This window comes from Acinonyx jubatus, chromosome X (assembly GCF_027475565.1).
Source record: "Acinonyx jubatus isolate Ajub_Pintada_27869175 chromosome X, VMU_Ajub_asm_v1.0, whole genome shotgun sequence".
Classification (NCBI taxonomy): domain Eukaryota; kingdom Metazoa; phylum Chordata; class Mammalia; order Carnivora; family Felidae; genus Acinonyx; species Acinonyx jubatus.
In genome coordinates this window covers 104,549,410-104,574,547 of record NC_069389.1, presented here as the reverse complement: position 1 = coordinate 104,574,547, position 25,138 = coordinate 104,549,410, and the positions used below count along the sequence as shown (strand labels likewise).

General features: G+C 38.6%; 1 protein-coding gene across 6 annotated transcripts in view; it reads right to left on the bottom strand.

The window, feature by feature from the left end:
• SLC25A14 (solute carrier family 25 member 14) overlaps window positions 1-20,061 on the bottom strand; it is a 29,454-nt gene extending 9,393 nt beyond the window's left edge. Inside the window, exons 1-7 of one of the 6 annotated variants that reach the window (XM_027054215.2) lie at window positions 19,967-20,061; window positions 19,111-19,267; window positions 13,682-13,775; window positions 11,541-11,688; window positions 8,829-8,923; window positions 7,447-7,532; window positions 3,743-3,838 (exon numbers count right to left, since the gene is read on the bottom strand). In XM_027054215.2, the coding sequence (XP_026910016.1) occupies window positions 3,743-3,838; window positions 7,447-7,532; window positions 8,829-8,923; window positions 11,541-11,688; window positions 13,682-13,775; window positions 19,111-19,245 (654 nt within the window). In that variant the 5' untranslated portion in view covers window positions 19,246-19,267; window positions 19,967-20,061. Of the gene's footprint in view, window positions 1-3,742; window positions 3,839-7,446; window positions 7,533-8,828; window positions 8,924-11,540; window positions 11,689-13,681; window positions 13,776-18,733; window positions 18,981-19,110; window positions 19,268-19,367; window positions 19,442-19,966 lie in introns of those variants that run through there. The other 5 variants (XM_053201694.1, XM_027054216.2, XM_027054217.2 and 2 more) reach the window with 5 other exon arrangements.
• Window positions 20,062-25,138: the final 5,077 nt, after the last annotated feature.

Here is a 25,138-nt window from a genome sequence, read left to right as displayed (position 1 = left end):
GGGTGAGCTCACGCCCCGCTTCGGGTGAGCACGAGCCCCATTCCAGGTGAGCCCTTCTCTCTCTCTGTCTCTCTCTACCCCCCCACTCTGCCCCTTGTGGGATTCTCTCTCTCTGCCTCTCGCTCACTTGAGCCCCCTCTCTCTCAAAAAAAAGTATGATTTTAAAAACAAATAAATAAAAATAAAACAGAACAAAACAGGTTGGGAGTTGCAAAGTGACATAAAAATCCAAGTCTGGGGGCACCTGGGTGGCTCAGTCAGTTAAGTGTCCGACTTCGGCTCAAGGTCATGATCTCAAGGTTCCTGAGTTCGAGCCCTACACTGGGCTCTCTGCTGTCAGCGCAGAACTCGCTTTGGATCCTCAGGCTCCCTCCCTCTCTGCCTCTCCCCAGTTCTCATGCATACATGCTCGCTCTCTCTTTCAAAAATAAACAAACATTAAAAAAATAAAATAGGGACTCCTGGGTGGCTCAGTCGGTTGAGCATCCAACTTTGGTTTAGGTCATGATCTTGCAGTTCGTGAGTTTCAGCCCCACATGGGGCTCGCAGCTGTCAAGGTGGAGCCTGTTTCTGATCATCTGTCCCTCTCTGCCCCTCCCTTGCTCATACTCTCTCTCTCTCAAAAATAAACATTTTAAAAAATAAAATGTCATTTACATTTGAAAATAACATACCACGGGGACAAGTGCTTTCTGGGATACCTGTTATAAACTGCTCATTTATAAACTCCCAAATTCAACTCATAAAGTGGAAGTGACGTAGCTGTGCTATCATCAGAAGATGTCTAATTCTGCTGGTCGGGCTGGCTGGCCCAACAGTGCCTTCCTCTCGGACACTTCCACCTGCTCAACAGTGTTAGAAGATGATCTTCAGAGAAGACTACCTTGCTGAACAGTAACGCCCCAAATTGGAGCCCATGGGCCAAATTCAGGCAACAGACATGTTGTGTGTGGCCTACACAGTGTTTCTAGAAGGCCGAATTAGCTGTCAGTGTATAAAAAACAGGATACTTCCCATAGGAATGCAGATTTTCAGCTTCTCTTGAAATCCCAAACACTTTGGCCACACTGGACTCCCATCATGCAAGACAACAATGAATAGGGTCCACACTGCTTTCCAGTTCACCAGGGTCCCCATCGCTCTCTACCGTGTCTCCAACTCTGACTTTCACTTGTGCTGTTATTTCTTACAATGAAGTTAGAAAATAAAATGTTTCCAGTACTCATGTGACAATTAAAGCAGGAAAATAAAACAATGACAAAGGAGACCATGTGTTTAAAGAAAAATGTAAACCTATTTCCGTGTTGAAATGAAAAAATATTCCTGTATTTTTTTTAAGTTTATTTTGAGAGAGACAAAGAGCGTGTGAGTGGGGGAGGGGTAGAGTGAGGGGGACAGAGGATCCAAAGCAGGCTCTGTGCTGACAGCAGAGAGCCTGATGCAGGGCTCAAACTCACGAACCTCAAGATCATGACCTGAGCTGAAGTCAGATGCTTAACCAACTGAGCCACCCAGGCACCCCTATTCCTATATTTTAATATGCAAATAAGACACGTCTGTGTCAAAAGAGTACATAACACAATGTACTTCACTTCTTTATCTTACATGCCTGGACGATTTAAGCAGCCTGGATCATGAAAGTAGCTATGTTCCATTCCTCAAAACATTAAACATAGAATTACCATGTGATCCAGCAATCTCGCTTCTGGGTATACACACAAAAGAACTGAAATCAGAGTCTTGAAGAGATATTTTCACACCCATATTCAGAGTAGCATTATTCACAAAAGCCAAGATACAGAAACAACTTAAATGCCCATTAACAGATGAACAGATAAATAAAATGTGGTATATAGATACAATGGAGTATTGTTCAGCCTTAAAAAGGAAGGATATTCTGACAAGTGACAACATGAGTGAACGTGGAACAAATTATGCTAAGTAAAATAAGCCAGTAACAAAATACAAATACTGTATGATTCCACTTACATGAGGTATCCAGAATAGTCAAATTCATAAGAGACAGATAGAAGGATGGTCACCAGGGGGAGGGGAAAATGGGGAGTTGTTTAATGGGTACAGAGTTTCAGTTTTGCAAGAAAAAAGAAATCTAGAGACTAACTGTACAACAATGTAAATGTACTTATCACTACTGAACTGTACATTTAAAAATGTTTAAGATGCTAAGTTTTATGTTACGTGTATTTTACCACAATTAAAATTTTTAACTAAAAATAAAGTAGCTATGTTTTGACAAAAACTCCCTATTGTCATTCCTGCTTTGTCTTTCCCTTAGCATTAGTTTGTGAAAATATCTAGTTAGGTCCATTTTCTGGTTTTAAATTAGACTAATCAAGAAAGTGCACCCTGTTATCAAAAAGCAAACCTCAAGGATCATTAATGGATGCTAAGACCATTAAGTGAAAGGTTATTAAGTAACAGGATATATGCATGTTGCTAGAGTATCACCTACAGGTTACCTGCTAATTACAAAGGGGAAAAAATTTTTATCTCTTACAATGGTGAGATCTGGTGGACATCATCTTACCAAATAATCAAACTTGGCATCATTAATTGTGGGACAAAGTAATATGTGCTTCCTGCTTTGATACAATATGAAATATACAGTGTAACCTATGAAGTTCTCTTACCAAAATGTTTAATGTGAATCTAATCAAGTCAACAAACCTAACTTCCAGTTTGAAGGAAATACAGGGGAAACATTCTATAAGAAAACTGGCCTGGTCTCATCAATAAGGAAAATTTGAATACAGACTGGATGTTAGGTATTAAGGACTTGTTAATTTTCTTAGGTGTGATAATGATATCATTATTACGTATTATTATATAGGAGAATGTCCTTATTTCTTAGGAGATGCATAACGAACTATTTAGGAGAGTACCATGATGTCTGCAACTTCCTTTCAAATAAGTTAGCAAAAAAAAAAAAAAAAAAAGAATGTGTGTGTATGTTTATCTGTGTACACACATATAAACAGATAAAGCATATATAGCCAGATGTTAACAGTTATTTAATCTGGGTATATAAGGTGTTCACTGTTCTGTTCTTTCAACTTTTCTGTATGTTTAAAATTTTTATAGGAAGTTGGGGAAAAATATGAAGGAAGAAAAAAAAACACAAAGCTCTCTTCTTTAAGAGCCTATTTATTAATGGATTTCCCATTCTACTATCTGTGTATATTCTACAAGTAGTCTTATTAAGTGATTAAAATAAGATAAGTTATAGGAACAAAAACAAAAACAGGAGTAGATAGAAGACTGGAAGATTAAATGGCAAAATGTTAACAGTGATTATCTCTAGTTAATACTGGATTTTTTTCTTTTATAGATCTCAATATTTTTAGTACAATTTTTACTTTTTATAAGGTTAAGAAAAGCTGTTTTAGGTAATCAGAGACTATCACAAACATATAGTGCAGCGTTAGTACAAAACTGGCAAAAATATGTATTGAAGAATTAAATTCACTGTGAATTTAAACAAATCAAAATGACTATCTCAAGTAATGTCATTAACTTCTCTCACACAAACATCCCCAAACATTAAGCAGAAATAAAGAAACTGGTAAGTTTTGGTCCTTTCATAGGTGATAAGAAAGTTTCTTACCTTATGTTCTGGGTTACAAAAAATTAAACAGCGTAAGATGACAATTCATAATTTTATGGCTTCGTATAAGAAGTATTCTTTGCAAATTTATAGGAAAGCTGCATAAAGAGTACTTACCCTCCACAGACCCCTGGCACCTTCTTGTTGGTATATATCGATGAAGCTGCCAATCATGCTGCCTTGGAACAGACTTCCTTGAGCCTGCATTCGAATCTAAAGTAAGAAGGGGTGAACATTTTGTTTTAACAGAGACCAAAATGAGAGGTTTCACTCATTTAAAATTAAGAAAACAGTATTTGGGAATTCTCAGAAATGTTACCCTGCTATTCTGATGAAATTAATGACAAACTATATATTTTAGAAGTGTAATTTGTGTAAAAGTATGTCTTACAAAAATGATTTTCATCAGGGGTGCCTGGGTGGCTCAGTTGGTTAAGTGTCAGACTTCAGCTCAGGTCATGATCTCGCGGTTTGTGAGTTCCAGCCCTGTGTTGGGCTCTGTGCTAACAGCTCAGAGCCTGGAACCTGCTTCAGATTCTGTGTCTCCCCCTCTCTCTGTCCCTCCCATGCTCATGCTCTGTCTCTCAATAATAAATAAATGTTAAAAAAATTTTTTTAATTAAAAAAATGATTTTCATTAGCCTCACGTTCCTTATACTAAGTCAATCAATTCTAGAGCTGGAAGAAATTTTGGGAAAAAGAGAACAAGTACTCAGTGAAGGTAGAAAATAATTCTTCTAAAATGTGATTAGTTGGGGCAACTGGGTAGCTCAGTCGGTTAAGCGTCCAACTTTGGCTCAGGTCATTAGCTCACCATTCGTGAGTTCAAGACCTACATTGAGCTCTGTGCTGACAGTACGGAGCCTGCTTTGGATTCTGTCTCCCTCTCTCTCTGCTCCACCCCAGCTTGCATGCACTCTCTCTCTCTCAAAAATAAACAAAAATTAAAAATTAAAAAAAAAAGCCACATGAAAGATTTGGTACAATTCCCACCGTGACTACACACATAGAATCATAGCAGCCAGTCGTTAAATACTAGTGGCCCAAATGTGGGCCTGATTTTCAGGATGCACAACTCTAGGTTTCAATAAATGTCTTTGAGGGTCGCCTGGGTGGCACAGTCGGTTGAACGTCCGACTTCAGCCAGGTCACAATCTCGCGGTCCGGGAGTTCGAGCCCCGCGTCAGGCTCTGGGCTGATGGCTCGGAGCCTGGAGCCTGTTTCCGATTCTGTGTCTCCCTCTCTCTCTGCCCCTCCCCCGTTCATGCTCTGTCTCTCTCTGTCTCCAAAAAAATAAATAAACATTGAAAAAAATTTTAAAAAATAAAATAAAATAAATGTCTTTGGTAAATCAGGAGACAACAGCATGTTTTTACGTGGAAAGTCAACTGCTACTACTAAGAGTTTTGAGATAAAAACCTAAACTCAGTTAAATCGGAATAGAAACTATTACAAAGATAAATTTAAAAAACTACAAATATCCTATGGTAAGTAGGAAACTTCTTTAAGGAGGTAATTTCTGAGCAGGGCTGGGACTAGGGTGAAGCAAGTAGGAGACTTCTTTAAGGAAGTGATTCCTGAGCAGGGCTGGGACTAGGGTGAGGCAAGTATGGCACTTTCCTTTGGCACCAAATGTAGGAGGGGGACTCAAAAAAACCTCAGTAATCCAAATAATAATTCAATATTTTAAGACATGAAAATGAATGCAAAAAAACCCACAATGAACCAAATATCAAAAATTTAACTAAAGACAGAATCCAACAGGATGAGATTAGGGTGAGGAGGTGAGATGAATTATACAAAATATTGATACTTTATTCATCGTGAATAATTTGCATTCATTTTAATTTTTGAAAAATATTGCATAAAAATGTTATCTCTCGGGGCGCCTGGGTGGCTCAGTTGGTTAAGTGTCCAACTTCAGCTCAGGTCATGATCTCGTGGTTCATGAGTTCGAGCCCCACATCAGGCTCTGTGCTGACAGCTCAGAGCCTGGGGCCTGCTTTGGATTCTGTGTCTCCCTCTCTCTCTGCCCCTCCCTGGCTTGAGCTCCTCTCAAAATAAAAAACATTAAAAAAATTTTTTTAAATGTTATCTCTCTTGATTACTGAGGTGGTTTTCTTTTGTGCCCCCTTCCATTTTGCATCCACAAGGAGCACCTCATTTGTCTCATCCTAGTCCTGGCCCTGTTCCTGAGCAGCCCTGAAGGATAAATTCATGAGAAAAGGGGTAAAAGGCATTACAGTCAGAGAGCTATATATACAAAGGCAAGGAAGCAACACATAGATCAAAGAAAGAGCTGTTCAAGGATATACGCAAGAACTGAACAACCCGATTATGATTATAGATCCTATATTGGTACCATCACAGTCTAAGTTTGTGACTCACCCCACCCCCAGCGCCTTCAGCCCTACCCAGGTCTAAGAAAGGAAAAGGAAGATTATAGCATGGGTCAATGGTTGTAATTGTACCAGGCAGGTCAAAGGGACAGGAAATTGAAGTGAATCACTTAGGTGATTAAATCTAGGATCCACATGGATAAGAAAGGAAACTTTAGGGAGTTAAGTATTATTGTTCTTGAAAAGGTCAAGTGTAATTATATTGCAAATATTTTAGAGTTTTAGGATACAATCAGTTCTCTTCACAAATACTTACTCTTCAAATCAAAAGTGATAAAAATTCTGTATATATTACTCTCAATTTAACCTAGAAAGTTCATTTCATATCTTTTCTCCATCAACCATCACTGGTTTATTTCTTGTGTGCGGTTTTTCATGTCACTCTCTTGGTTCTCAAAACTCTCTGAATTGCAATAGATCTCTCCTTCACTAACCTAACCACCTATGGTTTCAAATAAATAAAGCATATGTCCTCTTTTTTCTCATATTCCCTCTAAAATAACTCTCAAAAACTTGTGACCCTCTCACACATTATAATCATATATTTAGTGCTTTTAATTAATCCTAAGTTTAAATAAGTTAGTAACTATGTAGAAGCTGTTTACCATTTTATGAGATAAAATAAGATGATGATTAATATTATAAAATGAATGTTTCATCCTGTCTTTTGATAAAATCTGAAAGAAATCCAATTATATTTTTAAAAATCAATACCACTAACCTATACTGTTCGAGTTTTGTATTCAGAATATCCCAACACAAACCAAAATATACCATTTAAAAGCCAAATCTCATCCTTAATGGAAATATAGGTAAGACAAGAAAAGATAGATGCATTATAGACTAAGGTACCTCAATTAGCTATTAAAGGAGTCTTCTCCAAAAACTATATTTTGATGTATCCCTTTGTTTGGTACCCCAGGTTATACCACTGGTCAATATACCATACTGAGATTTAAAATGGGTTGGGAGTATGCCTTTCTTTTGTAAGGTGGGAAAAGAACTATTAAAAATGAAAACACAAGTTCTTTCTCAGATCAATTTTAGAAGAATATAAATGGAAATGAGGTATCTGAAAACTGATTCCCTTAAAATTACATAGTCCTTGGAAAGAATCTTATACAGCTCTGCATACTCTAAAGACCAAAGGATCAATGCATATCATAATAAATTGACTATTATTTACTGAGCATCTACAATCTACCAAGTGTGATAGGCAGTCTACACATATTATCTCTAATCCTAAACAAACCTATGCAATAGGTACTAAATTATCTTCATTTTACAAATGAGGAAACTAAGGCTTAACACAGTTAAGTGATTTGCCAAAGGTTTTACATCTGGCAAGTGGAGATCTGACTCAAAGTTCATGCTCTTTTCACATCACATTGCATACATCCAATGCTACCAGACCTCTCTTACCTTTAGTACATCAGTGGGGTTGGCTATAGCGGAAGATATCACTCCTGACACTACCCCACAGATCATATTAATTAGAAGAGTTTCATCTGTAAAAAGGAAAAAAGAATTCTGCTTGTATTAAGTACTAGTTTCTGAGAATAAAGTACTGATCTTTCAGAGAAAGGGAACCCTGGGCAGAGAATTGACTGTGAGAAATGAACCACAAAGCTTATGAAAATTAAAAAAAAAAACTCAAATATTTCTAGATCCCATATCATCACTGAAACATAAAAATTATAAAACATAAATCACTATTTTTTAAAGGTAGTTCTAAAGTACACTAGCACATGTCCTATTATTCTGTATAGAGCAACTGGCAATAACCCACATAAATTCAGAATATGGTATTTCTTCCTCAATCATTTCAAACACCTAAAAAATTTTTTTAAGTATTTTTCTGGAGAATCATCAACTCTAAAGACGTAGCAACAGAATTTTAAAAAGTAAAAGCTTACGGGTAACAGAAAAAAATTACTTAAATATTAATTTTGACTGGCCTTGATATCTACTGGCCTCTATTTACAGGTTTCTGTAGTTCAAATGTGAAAAACTAGTCATTTGAAATTAAATCCACTCAGCCAAAAAAAAAAAGAAAAAGAAAAAGAAGAAGAAGAAACAGAGCATAATATTCTAAAATGAAAATTCCATCTTCACCATGCCTTCTTACCATGGAGAGCCTACAAACAGAAACTAGGTAAACCCAAGTGAAGCATCTGTGAAAGGAAATTATTTTAGGAAGTAAATCCTTCAGAATCCTCAAAGAAGAGGCTCCAGAAAAAGTCAATTTAGGACAATCAAGTAACTCAAAGGACATTACTAATCAAAAGGCTCTCCAGCTATCCACAACCATGCAACAGCCCTGTGGTAAAATAACCATTTAGTACAATATCAGGCTAGAAATGCTACAGCAACAATAATAGAGACATGGGATAATGCTGAATGTGGGTAAGGTGGTCATAGGTACAACAGAATCTAGAATAGTCTAAAATTACTCCATCTAACAAAAGCTTATCAAAATTGGCAGCTACAGAACTGCTTATAGTTGAAGTCTTTTTGGCAATGAAGATAGCGTTAATTTTCTGGACAAACTTGTCCATGTTCCCTCTGTGATGACCAGAAGCCTTCTTTTTTCTTTGATAGAAAAAGGGACAAACTTAAAGAGCAGGTCCTTCTAACTCATAGATCACTCCTGCAAGGATTAATCCCAAGTCAGTATGAACTCGCTTTGTCCTTGCAATGACTGTCATCCACTCTCAAGCATCCTATGATGAATGCTTCTTAGTAAGCATGATTTTGATAATCCCTCTGAGTATCACCCTAAAAGAGAAGAAGTCTATACTGACCTTCTAGACGTTCTACAAATAATCTCTTCAAGCTTTGGTAAATGCCAATTTTGATGGTGCCATATGATGCCTGTCTTAGCAAAGCAGGAGCGATTCTGCCAAAAAAAGAAAGAAAAAGTCAATTATACTCAATGTGCACTTGCAGATTAAACACATCTAGATAGTCTACTCATTTCCATTACTCACCTCATTCCACCCAACTACTTCAGAATATGCATTTATTCAAGCATAGTGAAACATTCACCAAGAGACAGCACATTTGGATCATAAAACAAAACTCAACTATTTTTTTTAAGTTTATTCATTTATTTAGAGAGTGAGCGAGTACAGGGGAGAGGCAGAGAGAGAGGGAGAGAGAGAATCCCAAGTAGGCTCCATGCTGTCAGCACAGAGCTCGACACAGGGCTTGAACCCACAAACCATGAGATCATGACCTGAGCCAAAATTAAGAGTCAGACACCTAACTGACTGAGCCACCCAGGCACCCCAAAACTCAACAAGTTTAAAAGAATTGAAGTCATATAGAGTACATTCTCTGACTATAATGGAATCAAACTAGAAATCAGTAAGGAAAATCCTCAAACACTTGGAAATCAAACATCACATTTCTAAATAATCCATGGTTCACAAGAAGTCTCAAAGGAAATTTTTAAAATACATAGAACTGAATGAAAATGAAAATTGAACCTGTTAAAATACATAGGGCACAGCCAAAGCAATGCTCAGAGGGAAATTTACGTCACGAAATGCTTACATTAGAAAGGAGGGAAATCCCAAATCAACATAAGTTCCTAACTCAAGAAACTAGAAAAAGAAGAGCAAAATAAACCCAAAGCAAGCAGAAGGGGAGGAAATAGTAAAGAGCATAAATTAATAAAACTGAAAAAAAAATAGAGAAAAATCCAGCTTTTTTGAAAAAAATCAATAAAATTGATAAACCTCTAGCAAGGTTCATAGTAATAAAAAGATGGAAGTCACCAATATCAGGAATGAAACAAGCAACAGCACTACAAATTCTGCAGCCATTAAAAGAATAAGAGAATACTACTATAAAACGACTTTATGCTCATAAATTCAACAACTCAGAAGAAATGGACTAATTCCTCAAAAACTACAAACTACCAAAATTCAGAATGAAACAGATAAAAATATGGGAATCATTAAAAAAACATGAAATAGATCATTTGAATAGTCTCATAACAATTAAAACATTTTAATTCATAATTTAAAAGTTCCCAAAAAGGAAATCTCCAGGCCCAGACAATTTCAATGGGGGAATTCTACCAAACACCTAAAAAAATCAACACTAATCTTACATAATCTCTTCCAGAAAAAAGGAGAGGGAATACTTACCAATTCATTTTATGAGGCTAGTATTACCCCAATATCAAAACCAGACAAAAAGAGTACAAAAAGGAAAAACTACAGGAAAACATCTCTCATGAATTTAGATGCAAAAATTCTTAACAAAATATTAGCAAATTGAATCTAGCAATGTAGGAAAAGAGTACACACCATTATTCACCTCATGGAGATTTTTAAAAAATCAACCTTACTTCCTAACAGCTGTACATATATCTTTCATCTATCAAGAAGATACTAGAGCCAAGATTTCACCATATTTAAGTTCTGCTTATAAACTGAAGACATTCTCACTCATACCCCCTTTGAGATTCTTCCAAGTTGCAGAACTATACTTTAGTAGTTATAAATAAAGACGACAGCAGCTTGGATGGTTAAGATTTTAAAAACGATGACTAAATATGCATATTTCTGACTTTACTGCTTGCTATTAGAAATAAATAATCTTGTGATTGTCCATGCTGATTAAAGAACAAGGTGAAACAGATGATCCATGATTCATTTGCTTCGAGATGTATTACTTGATTTTTTTCCCTAAGAAAATTGTCTTTCAAAATTAAGTCTAACATAGGTTAATAATAAAATTGATGTCCCTTCTCTGATCAGTAAACTGGTAACCTAGATGCAGGAGTGGCCTAGGAAACTGGCAGCAGATACATGACAAAATGGACAATAAACCACAAACCTATAACTAATTAAAAATTGACAAAAAAAGATCAGTCTCCCTCTCTCACATTCTGCATTTTATGCTTAAACTACCAGAATAGTATTTCTTTAAAGAGGAAAATTTTAAAAGAAGTATTTGGCAACTCAGGAAGAATACCACAGAAATATAAGCCGTTAATTGGTGCTGCTATTCACAGGGGCTATTGATGACTCTCAGGAAAACAGGAGAAAGCCAATGCTGCAATGAGATATCCATTTTAAAATATATCACGCAAAGCCAGATGAACACAAAATCTAAAGCTCAAGACTTACAAGCAAGTGAAATAGAAACTTGCACAGGAATATTGAATTACAAGTTAGAATGGTGAATATGAAGGGCACACACTATCAGACCACTGAAATACATAGGTTCTTTAAAAAGTGTTTTGGGGCGCCTGGGTGGCTTAGTCAGTTAAGCGTCTGACTTAGGCTCAGGTCATGATCTTGCGGTTCGTGGGTCTGAGCCCCGCGTCGGGCTCTGTGCTGACAGCTCAGAGCCTGGAGCCTGCTTCAAGTTCTGTTTCTCCCTCTCTCTGCCTTTCCCCTGCTCATGCTCTGTCTTTCTCTCTCAAAAATAAATAAACATCAGAAAAATTTTTTTGAAAGTGTTTCTATTCAAGAGGTAAAGAAAGAATCCAGTCTCACCCAGAATACAAAGCCAATACGCCTTCTTCTTTATAGATTCGGAACAAGGCATGAAACATTCCTCGGTATTTTATTTCTTTAAAACGGACATCAATGCTTTGGCCCTGAACTTGAAGGCGTGTTTTAGTCAGGTCCACAGGGAAAGTTCCTATGAAAGAACACACTGATTTATAAGTTTCTCCAAAGAGTCATGGTTAAATTTTGGCTGAATTTAAGCCAATGACAATTTGAAAACATAAGATGAAGTCCTTTTTATAACACATAGGGGATATCTCTACTAAGAGTACCACTTTCAGAAGAGTTGTATATGGTAAAGTGAAATATACTGTACTGTATCTAGGCAGTAGGATTTGGCCCACAGTATAGTTGAAACTGATATAATAAAATGCTTTAAGATGGTCCTAATATACTGCAAATACAAAATAATTTAAATGATGTTTTAATTTCATCTTTAACATAATACAGTTTGGCATTTGAATCTTCCTCTGCACCCCCCCACCTTGACTCCCCACTTCTTCATAAATCTCTCTAATTTTTCACAAAGAAGATGGGAAAGCATGGGATTGCTGTTCCAGGTACTCTTACATACTATTATAAAGTTTTGTGAGTTTTGTTTCTTTTATCTGTTTACAAGAAACAAATAGTTCCCTAATATTATGAAAGATAACAGCAAAGTCCTACTTGGCCGACTCATCTTGGTTCTACGTTTAATTCTGGACTAATAACCAACACAGTGCCTGGGAAATGTCTTTAACCAAACTTCTTTAGTTACCTCCACACACAAAAGTGGTCATTACATTGACAAAATGTGTTGCAGGGAATATTTCGAAGTCTAAAGCTAACAAGGTGATTATGTAGCTCTGGTCACTTATGACTTTGGTATCATAACACCAGAGCATGTGCCAAGAAAGTCAACAAAGATTAATGGGTTGGGTCACTTACAAATAGCTTAGGAAAGAGAAAATTGCGAGATGAAAAAACACAATCTAAAAAATATTTCCAAATTAAAATCAAATAGAGAAGAATCCAGTTTGATCTTATTAATCAATTTTCTTCTAAAATGGGACAGAAAGGTGCCTGGGTGGCTCAGTCGGTTGGGCATCCGACTTCGGCTCAGGTCACGATCTCGCGGTCCGTGAGTTCAAGCCCCACGTCGGGCTCTGTGCTGACAGCTCAGAGCCTGGAGCCTGTTTCAGATTCTGTGTCTCCCTCTCTCTCTGGCCTTCCCCCATTCATGCTCTGTCTCTCCCTGTCTCAAAAATGAATAAACGTTAAAAAAAAATTTTTTTTTAATGGGACAGAGGTTTGAAAAAAGAAGTCTGGGGATGCCTGGGTGGCTCAGTCGATTAAACAGCCGACTTTAGCTCAGGTCATGATCTCACAGTTCGTGAGTTCAAGCCCCCCACTGGCTCTGCACTGACAGTGCAGCGTCTGCTTCAGATTCTGTGTCTCCCTCTCTCTCTGCCCCACCCTCCACTCATGCTTGCTTTCTCTCTCTCTCAAAATAAATAACAAACTTTTAAAAAGAAAAGAAAAAAAGTCTGAATACCAAGAAAGTTATAAACAACTTAGCATAAAGGAAAGACCATTAGTACAAAAATATAGCAGAAACCCCTATATTGTCGAACTCCCTTTATCTTTTCATGTACATTACTTAAACCTAGAGCAAATTAACAAATCATTAAACTATAAAAAAAATCTTCCTAAGTTTGACTTTTATTATTAAATTTTTTTTAACATTTATTTATTTTTGAGCAACAGAGACAGAGCACAAGTCGGGGAGGGGCAGACAGGGAGGGAGACAGAATCTGAAGCAGGCTTCAGGCTCTGAGCTGTCAGCACAGAGCCTGATGCGGGGCTCAGACCCACGAACTGCGGGATCATGACTCGAGCCAAAGTCGGATGCTTAACCAACTGAGCCACCTAGGCACCCCCTAAGTTTGACTTTCTTAACCTCACTCACCATACCATGAGTAGTACTTTTTTAGAAAATATTACTCGGTGGCTTAGAGACAATAGTTTTTAAAACAAAGAGAGTGAGCTTCTTTTCACTTTTTCTCTAATTTTCCCCAAAAATAACTGTCACCATAAGCTACCACCTATACCATAAGAAGCAGATTTGTCAGTTTTCACATTCTTACCAAACTCAGCAACAATAGAGGCAAGGCCGCCATATACAAAGGGTTTCCAATTCAGACCAGACATCTCATGGCTTACAGTGGCACTTTTCTGGGGCTAAAAATAAACACAAATCAGAACAAGGCACAAGAGTGAGGAGCATTTGTTAGTGTTTGATCACATTATTTATATCAACAAAATTAGTAAATGAAGCAGATGTAGAGGGAAAACCCTACCAAGTGGAATGAAACAAAATGGAGGATCCTGTTTTATGTACTGGATGATTATGAATGTGTTCTTTACTCCCACTCTGTACGGGTAGGCGTGCAATTCCCTCAAAGATCAACTTGTGCCCTTCTTTCTCTAGTTTCTTTAATGTTATCCATAGCCCCACCCAAAGAAGAGGTTTCAGTCCATCCAGCACAACCAACTTAGACATTCAACTAGACAATTACAAGTGAAGGAACCTGGAGTTCAAATTATATAGGCTGAGGCATCTCATAAAAGCAGTTCATCGTATTCAGTTATCTTGATTCAGGTGCAAAGCAAAGGCTGACACCACTACGCTCTCATATTCTTAGCCCTCTCATCTCTCCACTAAACTGCAGGGTTTTAATTCATCTAGCTACTTCTAGCTATACACAGCTTCTCCCCACAAAGCCCAAGCTGAGCTAAGTATCTTTTCATCTTCTTCTGGTTCCCAGAGGAATGAAAATAATATAAATGATGTCTCTCTTCTCCCTGACATTTAACTTACATTCATCTAGTGACTCTTTTTCCTTGGTCTTTTTAAAGCACATACATACAAATAATGTTTTTCTTTGATGTTCTGACTTTTTAACAATGTATTCAACTCCCAGTCCCCTTGCCTTCTTCCCCATCCCACCCCCATTAGACCTGTCATCTTCAATCTTTTCATTTTTGTTTTTCCTATCACTCAACTATTTCTCTTGGATTCTTTTCCCCACAGTTCTGCCCTCTAGATCAGTGGTTTTCCAATTTTATGTGCACCAGGATGATCTAGAAGAGAGATTAAAACAGAGTGTTGGGCCACCCTCAGAATTTCTGATTAGTGGTCTGGGTCCTGCCTGAGAATATGCAAGTTTTCGGATAATGCTGGTGCTTCCATCCTTTAAGAACTACTACTGTTCTATGCATTGCCTCCTAAATCCTGGTCCAGCTGGAAGTAATCTTTTAAGATGGACTCTCAGATTTCTTTTAAATATTCCTTTTTCAGAACTTCACAGTACATATACTATTGAATTTCAAAAATATCTTCCAATGTTTTATGGCCAGGAATAAAGACTCTGAAGTAAGACTACCTAAGTTCAAACCCTGACACTACCACTTACTAGCTCTGTTACCAAGTTACTTAACCACTCTATGCCTGGGCTTTCTGAACTGTAAAATGGGGATAATTATAAATCCTATATTATAGGGTTGTTGTGAAAATTAAATGATATATGTAAAATACGTGAAAAAGTACCTGCCACCTAGTTCAACTTTTTTTAAGTTTATTGTTGCATGCTCTTCAGACTGAGCCAGCCAGGCGCCCTCTAGTTCAACTATTAGCTATTATCATTACTACATTTTGAAAAGTACTAAAATTTACATTTTAGCAGATATTACTTACTGCCCACCTCCCCCACAGCCCAATCTGAGGTTAGCACCATTGAGTCACAGTCTCTTTTTAGAGGAGACAAGGTTTTGCTTTATTTCCCCAGAAGGAAATCTCTGTAAGCACACATGAACAATTTCCCAAAAGAGGATAGCAAACATGCAGACAAATGTTTTAGTTAGAAGCCACAAATAATTATGGAATAATTATGGATTATGGAATAATAATTATGGAAATAATATTCCATAATTGTGGAAACTTCCTTTCAAGCTTAGTGGGATCAGCCAGTCCATCTGATATACAGAGTCGGGAACAGATAGCTCTTTTGGAGGAAAATTATTGAAAGGAATTCTGGAAAACAAAGCAGGAATAGGCACTTCTAGTACCAGCTACAGTCTGAAATGAGTCTTGAGTACTAAATATTATCTTATTAACATTTTCAGTTATGCGCACATTTTATTACAATTAACAGTAACACACGACACACACAGCGAGAGGGGAAGCATGGAAAAGCAAGGAGCATGACATATCCCCTCTCTTAGTTTGGTCAATGGAGAGGGCATTTTCCCCCCACAATTTAGAGATTTCCCAAAACAGTCAAGCATTTCAAATGGCTGCTATGCTTCTCTCCAAAGCTTTCTTTTTACAACTTCTTTCAATTCATCTCATTACAGAGAAAGCCTCTATCGGAACTTTATTACCTGCTACCCAGACTTTTAATAAGGAAGATGTGCTCAGGGAACAATAATAGTAAGTCAGTTAAAGGCAGGGGGCAGAGCCATAGCAGGGAATAGAATCTCAAGTCAGTCGGCCCAGTGGTTCCTTAATGAAGTTTTTACAATTCTGAGATGAAATAAAGAAAATAAGGGCACCTAATACCTTTTTCTTCAGCCAAATGTATTTAATTTAAAGGACTATCTATTAGGAAATCCTGTTCTTCCTACTCCTGGAGCGTTTTTTAAAATCACCTTTCTTGTATGAAATATAGTTGGTAGTTGACTTTGTTTAGTGCCTTTCTTAGCAAAATAAGACTGGCTACCTTAATTTATGTCTCCTCTCCACACTTTCATTTAAATATTATTGATCCATGAAATCCAAAATTCTGAGGACCACTGGCCAAATTTGACACTGCTACCACTGTCACTTCCCCACCCCCATCTGACAGTAAAATCCCTTTTCCTCCAATGTTAGGAAAGAATCTTGTTACAAAAAAGTACTTTATCATCTTTAGTTAGGTCTGATTTTAAACCTTCTTTCCTCGTACTGAGCCAAAAGTCTGCCTTCCTCTAGTTTTCACCCATTTGGGGAGGTAATATTAAACGAATGTATTCTTTTTCCCTACAGGGTCCTTCAAGTATTTAAAGACAGCTATCATGCCCTCCTGTATCTTATCTTTCTCAGGGTAAATATCCACAATAGTTTTCATCACTCACTATATTATACTTCAATTACTACAGCTGAAAATGGCAGTCATTTTTGTGAGACCATATCACACTACTGAATCATTAAAATGTCACCTTAAAACCTTTAAGTCTGCATACATGTCATGTCATACCTATTCCACAGTTGTGCAATGTTTTTAGAACCTTCATTCACCCCCTTGTATATCTAAATTTCAGGCACACAGGATGAGGCTTATCTTCCAGTTGCTCCATGTTATTTTTCTCTTAACTAGCTGAGATCCCTGAAGGCAAACACCATGTCTCACAGTACTTTTCATAACCCTTAGAATAGCTTGCACAGAATTGGGTATACATCTATTAAATACTTGGTTGGTTCCCGTGTAATATCCTTTATCTATGTATGCAGTGTGTACGTAAAAGATTATGTGAGAACTTAGAAAGTTAACTTGCTGGACCAAAGCAATGCTACACCCTGTAAACAACATTTTGTTTTTGTTGATCATCAGAGGTTCTCTGCCTAATTCTCCCCCGTTGATTTTGTTACAGAGAATTACTTGTGTAAAAGACCCCAAGCACACTAAAAATGATTTTTACTTGTGAGGGCTATCCCCAGATATGGGTAAAAGGAAACAAACCACATCTGAATTAAAACAGAAACCTTAAATACTCATCGCATAAAGAAGCCAATGAAAATGTATTTAAAATGCAAACGTGTATACTGAAGTCTGACTAAGGAAAATCTGATAGCCTAGAGAGTGGAAGAAAGTCCTAGAATACAAGTTACATAGCCCTACATTACTGCAAAGATCTGGTCAGAAAAATCTTGAGTGTTTTTCTCACTTTCTCCTTTTAAAAAGAGTAGGCATTATAGATACTCAGACTTGGGAAGTAATAATGGAGAATGAAGCAAATATTTATTGAAAGCATACAAAATGCCCAAACCTGCAACATGCTATGAGTATAAACCTCATGTTAAAAAAAAAAAAAAAAAAAACAGAACACATGCTCTAACATCAGGACAGTATTTATCATTCAACCTATCTTTCCTGGACAATCAAGGAGATTGGGGTGGGGATAAAGTTGTATGAAACTGAGTACTTGCCTTTCAAGAGCTTATAGTCTGGTGGAAGAAATCAAAGTTTCTCATTAGAGAAAAAATTAAGTATTAAATTACATAGTACAAACTGTAAGAGCAGAAGCATGGTAAAGGAGACAATCAGCATGGGCCTGAATAATTTGAAAGGCTTGTGGAGATGAGAGAACTTAAAATGGGCCTTGACAGAGTACAGGTAGAATCAGGATAGGTCTAGGTAAGGGAGGGGCGGAGGAGGAAAAGAGGATGAACAGAGACACAAACATGGGGGGGGGGCATCAGTATAGCTTGTTCTCCACAGCATGTGGAGGCAGGCATCAGTATAGCTTGTTCTGAGAAGGAATAGTGCAACCTAACCTGAACAGAGAATTCTCTTAACAGATTGATACAATTATCAGACAAGAAGTATGATAAAGAAACAGGCTGAAAGGCTTGAAACCAAAATGTGTGTTTGGCAGGGTGTGAGGGAGGCTGTGAGTTTTTGAACAGGGAAGGGACTTGGGGAAATCCACCACATTTTAGTTAGCCTACTCAGGCTGCCACAAACAGTGGATTCCAAACAGGATAGGCAAGGAAACTAGCTTAGGATGTTGTGAAGTAAAGCAGACAAGATGCTTGTTGACAATGAGGTTAGAGATAAACTTCTAAAATGGAGACACAAAGGAACTTGATGATGTAGGGAATGAAGACAAAAGTTCACAATAACTCTAAGCATCCCTAGCCTGGAAAAAAAAAAACAACGAAACACTGACAGCAAGCTACAAACGTCCCTGCTGTTTGTTACCTTATCTGAGAAACTAATTCATGTTGAGAATAGCTGTCATCCCAATTAGTTAGCTGAACTGCATTTTAATAGATGCCTTCAATGCCTTGACCTCAAAGAGTGGCAGGGGGTAGAAACTGAAGGGGAGCATCTTTTAACAGCATCCCTCACACTAACACAATGGAGGTGTTTGCTTACTCCGCTTACAATCACGGCCGCCGTTGCAAACTTCACCCTTAGAAAAATTAGGATTATTCCAGGAAAGATACCCATTCACCCTCTGGGTAGCAGGATCTTGCCAGTTCCTCAGCTGTCAGAGCGAGTTCGTGGAGAGAAGGGAGGCGCCTGAAGAAGGCGGCCTCCCAAGGGGGTCGAGGAAGCAGGGTTCAATCGAAGAAGTAAAACCACCGATGCCAGAAGAGTGAAAGACAGGGAAGGGACTCGGCTGAGGGGAGAGAGAGATCAAAGGACCGTTAAGCCCCTCCCAGGCCGGGAACAAGGCCAGCCCGGTCCCGCGCGGCCTGGCGCGGCCCAGCCCCGCTCCCCAGCCTGGATGTCCAGGAGCTCCCCCTCACCTGCTCAGGCTCAGCGGACGACTGGGAAGCCGAGGCTCCCACAGTCGGAAGCGGCACCGCAACGCCAACCCGGAAGCATTGAAACCAACGGAAGTAACCAAGTTGTCGCCTCGGCAACGGTGGTGGCTCCGGCATTCCAACACCGCCTCCTCAAAGCCTAGAAAAGAAGGCGCAAAATGAGAGGCGGGAACTACAGAGGTCTAAGCGGGGGAGTCGAGCTGGCTGCGGGTGCAAAGGCTCAGAGAGGGCAACCTGACTTTTGGGATGTGTAGGGAGAAAGAAGGAAGGCGTGACAATTTGGCAGCTTCTGCAGTTCACGTGCTCTCCAGTTGGGGGCAGACATGTCTCCTCGTTCCCGCGTTACCAGGCAACTGGCGCGTACCAGGACTACGGGGGGGGGGGGGGTGCGGCGCGTACTAGGAGCAGGAAGGGGGGGTGGCGACGCGTATTGGACTAGGAAGGGGGGGCAAGAAGAGTGGGGCCAGCCAAACCTAAGGGACGCGAGGGGCCTGCAGACTGTAGTGAAGGGGTGGGGCAAGGCGCCTGCGCGCAAAGTACGAAAAAGGAGGGAAAGTTAGGGGGGCGGAGCAAAGGAGTTAAAAGTAGGAAAATGAGGGTAAGGAGTGAGCGGTATTTAATTAAGTGTCCGAAGTCGTTAAGAAAATAAAGATCAAGTAAGTAAATAAACCTCAGCACCGACTAGACGCCAGGTATTAGCGTCTGAAGAGGCAGACTCAGGCCCTGTACTCAAAGCACACGATTGAGAAAAAACAGATTGGAAACAAAAAGTGGGACCACAAAAAGTTAGAATCTTGAGAGTATAAGTGCTGACGGGGGAGTCCAAGCTAATCCGAACCTCACAACCAGCCGGAGAATGACGAGCGAGCGAGCCGTTTGACCAAGCCCACTGACCAGCTTCTGGCCCCCTGGTACCAGAAGGAATGGTTGCAAAGCACCCTGGGTAATTCTGTTGGCCAATGGACTACTTTTGATTTTCAAACCTCACACGCGAACGTTCCGAAATCACGCGAGGATACGAAACAACAGGGCTTATGTGGTGAGTACAAGGAAAAGCGGGTAAATGCCAGGAACATCACATAAGTGATTGTTGAATTAACAATCACATAAGTGATTGTTCAATTAATCCTTGGAATACCTTTGTTGTGAAAGGACCTTTCTCATTTTAGTCAACACCCTGGTTTTTACCCCTATTAAAAAATTTCTTCGGGCAGCACACATAGTACCACCTGACGTACAATGATTACCAAGCATGAGGCAAATAGCTTCATGTGCAGACAACTACTCAATGAGACAGGTACTATTATTTTCCCCTTTTGGTAGATGAGAAAACTGAGGTCTTAAGAAGTTACTAGAGTAACTTGGTAATGGCAGAGCTGGGATTCAAATTTGGGTCTGACTCAAGAGCCTAGGCTCTTAACGACCATGCTATACTGATTCAGCTTTAATAATTCCCTTGTTACTTTCAAAAACTTTCTTACTAAAAATAGATAATATAAAAACCATGTGCATGCATTACAAAATTTGAATTCCCTTCCATTTACATCTAAGCAAAGCACTCCCTTCCAGCCAAACAGGTTCATAGCTTAGAATCCCTATTCGGAAGAACTGTACTCTCTCCAATGATGTGAAGTCTATGTCTCCAGTGGGGACCTGGTCTTGTCCCTCACATCCAGGTCACCGAACCTTGTAGAATTTAGGCCCCCTCTGTGAGCAAATCACCCAATTTTTCTACAAGACAGCACTTTTGCCTCCTCAGCCACTGCTACCACCAGCTAATCTCACTGATCACCTAGATAAACCTGTTAAAAAGGAACTTTGTTTTCAATGACTTATTTTAAAAGTTCTACAATAGATGAATTTAAAATAGCATTTGTAGCACCATTATAAACACATACCACACTTTTATTTAACACATTTGCTATTTGATTGTTTAGTTTATTTTCAACATGTTCTAAAACATACAAAAGATCTAATCTTCATTATCAAAGTTTGCTATTTTCCTTTTTAATTACCTTCTATTTGTAGTCTCTATCACACAGACCAGTATTTGATTATACTCTGTCATGTGTTATGCCTGAATTCTGATATCTCCAAGAGATAAAGTATTGAAGAAGATAGAATACTGGAATCTTCAAGTTGGAAGGAGATTTAGAGGTTGCTTCTATAATATTCATTATGAACAGTTATTCAGTCTCTGTTAGAATACTTCCAGTGTAAGTATACATCACAAGTCAGCCATTATACTATTTTTATTCAATGACACAAGACAGTGAAAAGGCAAGGTACAATCTGGGAAAAGAGATTTTTAATCCATATGTCCTACAAAATCTCACATCCATTATAAATAAAGAACTCCTAAAACTCAGCAATAAAAACAGAGACACCTCAGGGCGATTGGGTGGCTCAGTCTGTTAAGCATCTGACTCTTGATTTCAGCTCAAATCATGATTCCAGGATCGTGGAATCAAGCCCCATGCCAGGCTCTGCACTGAGCGTGGAGCCTGCTTAAGATTCTCTCTCTCCCTCTGACCCTCTCCCCGACTCTTAAACATGTGCTCGCTCGCTCTCTCTCTAAAAAAAAAAAAAATTTAAATAAAAAGAAACACAGGCAACTCAGTGTGTATATAGAATATCATTCAGTCATAGAAAAGAATGTGATCCTGCCATTTGTGACAATATGGATGTATCTAAAGGGTTTTGTGCTAAAACAAGTCAGACAAAGACCAATACCATATGATTTCAATTATTTTTTTAAGTTTAGTTATTTATTTTAAGAGAGAGAGAGAGCAGGGAAGGGGCAGAAAGAGGGAGAGAGAATCCCAAGCAGGCTCCGCAGAGACCAATGTGGGGCTCAAAACCACAAACCATGAGATCACAACCTGAGCCAAAATCAAGAGTCAAACGCTTAAACGACTGAGCCACCCAAGTGCCCCTGATTCCACTTATATGTGGAATCTAAAAAACAGGGGAGCATGGGTGGAACAGTCCGTTAAGTGTCTGACTTCAGCTCAGGTCATGATCTCATGGTTCATGAATTCCAGCCCCAAGTTGGGCTCTGCGCTGACAGCTCGGAGCCTGGAGCCTGCTTCAGATTCTGTGTCTCCCTATCTCTCTGCCCTTCCTCGGCTTGTGTTCTCTCTCTCTCACACAAAAGCAAATAAGTAAGCATTTTAAAAAAAAAAAGGAATCTGAAAAACAAACAAAAAAACCCAAAGAGTCATAAACACGGAGAACAAAACCGGTGGTTGCCAGAGGGGAGGAGGATGAGGGAATGGGCAAAATAGGTGAAAGGGATTAACAGGTACAAACTTCCAGTTATGAAATAAATTACTCACGCAGATGAAAAGTACAGCATAGGAAATATAGTCAATAACATTGTAATAATGTTGTATAGTGACAGATGTAAGTACACTTACCATGCTGAGCAATGTGTAAACATATACAATTGTCGAATCACTGTTATACACCTGAAACTAATATAACATTTTATGTCAGTTCTACTCCAATAATTAAAATTTTTTTCAGGGCGCCTGGGTGGCTCAGTCGGCTAAGTGTCCGACTTCGGCTCAGGTCATGATCTCACGGTTCATGAGTTCAAGCCCCATGTGCTGTGCTGACAGCTCGGAGCCCAGAGCCTGCTTCAGATTCTGTGTCTCCCTCTCTCTGCCCCTCCCCTGCTCATTCTCTCTCTCTCTGAGTAAACACTAAAAAAATAAATAATCTAAAAAAATTTTTTTCTTAAGTCTGCATACCTGTGAAAAAAAAAGACAGGAAACTCAATTTTTTTAATGGGGAAAATACTTGAAACACACTTCATAAAAGAGTACACCCAAATGATCAATAAGCATATGAATAAGTGTTCAGTATTATTAGGCATATAGAAAATTAAAATTAAAATCACAATACAAACCCACCAACATGGCCAAAGTTAGAAGGACTGACAAGAAGGGGGTTGGTGGAAAGCATCTCAAATTCTTTTACACTGCTGGTGGAAGGTTGTATTAGTTTTCTATTGCTGCATAAAAAATACTGCCACAAATTTAGCAGCTTAAAACACCACACATTTATTGTCTTCTGGTTTCTGCAGATTAGGAATCCAGGCACATCTTAATGGGGTCCTGGGCTCTGGGTCTCACAAGGCTGCAATCAAGATGTTTTTATCTCAAGACTTGATTAGGAAAAAATTCACTTCCAAGCTCACTCAGGTTGTTGTGAAATTCACTTCCTTGCAGCTGTAGCACTGAGGGCTTCAGTTTCTTGCTCGATGTTGGCCAGAGGCCACTCTCAGCTCCTGAGGCTGTCCCAGTTTTCTGCAACATGGCCCTTTCCATGGGCAGTTCACAATATGGCCACTAGCTTCTTTCACATCAGCAGAACGAGAGCCTAAGATGAGGTTTTATCAACACAGAATTTAGCGGGACAATTATTTTCCATGATGAAGTCTACACCTATTTTTCAAAATTACAATAGCTTCTTTTTCAGATTATAAAAAAGTACATAGTCATCATAAAACATTTAAACTGTACACAGAAGTGGAAAGAACGTAAAAAATCACCCCAAAACCAAATACCCAAAGACTACTACTCTTAACAGTGTGGAGAGCCTCCTTCTAGCCCTCTCTTGGGACATACACACATACTTATGCTATCATTCTTGTGATGTGCACGTTTCTGTCCCATGCTCCTACAGGGTGGCCTTGTGCTGAAGTCAGTGTCTCTGCTACCTCTTACCTATGGTCCTCCCACATTTCCCCAATTTTAAAAGTTATGTATCTTTATAGAGGGAAAGGGAAAATATAAAAATCATAAACAAGAAGATAAAAATCCAAAAGAAGTAAAATAAAACGTAAACATCACCCCCACTACCCAGGTAACACCATTAACATTTCTATGTGTCTCCTTCCAGTCTCTCCATCTTTTACATAATTGTATATATACCTCATAAACCTTGTCTTACCTCCTGGCTTCTCACAAATCTCACTCCCTCACTCCTTCCTTTGCATCCTGGACAGCCAACCTCTCCATCCATTTATCCTTCCTAATAGCTGCATGTTCTTCCCAGGGTACCAAAACAAGAAAATCCTCTTCTAATCCTGTGTCACCCTCCAGATACTGCCCAATCACCTTCCATTCATAGCCCTTTAAAATTTTTAAACAATATTTTACTTAACCCAATATATCCAAAGTAATATCATTTTGGAACATAATCTGTATAAAAACTATTGAGATATTTCACAGTTTATTTATATACTAAGTTTTTGTGTATTTTACACTCACAGTTCATCTCAGTTCAGACTAACTTTCCAAGTGCTCCATAGCCACATGTGGTGAATTGGCCACCATACTGAGCAGAAGAAATCTAATTCATTGCTCCATCTGATAGATGATTACATACCTCCCCCAACCAAAAATCATCTAGTGCTCTGCTATTCAAATGTGGCCAATTAGTAGCATCAGCATCACGTGGAACTTGCTAGAAATTCAAAAATCTCAGGCCCCACACAGGACCTATCTAAATTAGAATCTGCATTTTAGCACTATCCCCAAGTGATTCATTTGTATTTGAAACTTAAGAAGTCTGGTCTGCCTTCTATTAAACACTTCCAGTAGCAAGGAACCCCCAATTCCATCCCCAACGAAGCCTGCCCCTTCTTTAAATGGTTGTAATTAGTAGAAAAACATTTCTTCTTTATTGAAGATTCCCCGTAAGCCTGGCATTGTGCTAAGAACTTCACATCAATTATCCATCTCATTTAAGCCCAACACTCTATGAGATAGTTGCCAATTTTGACTCCTTTTGTTGTGGTCACTGTTTATTGTGATAAAATATACATAATCATAAAAATTTACCATTTAACCACTTTTAAGTGTACAATTCAGTGGCGTTAGCTACATTCGCAATATTGTGCAACCTTCACCTCTCCATTTCCAGTACTTTCACCATCTCAAACTGAAACCTATTAAACAATCACTTCCAAAAAAAAAAAAGAGGTTAGAGTGGGAGAGAG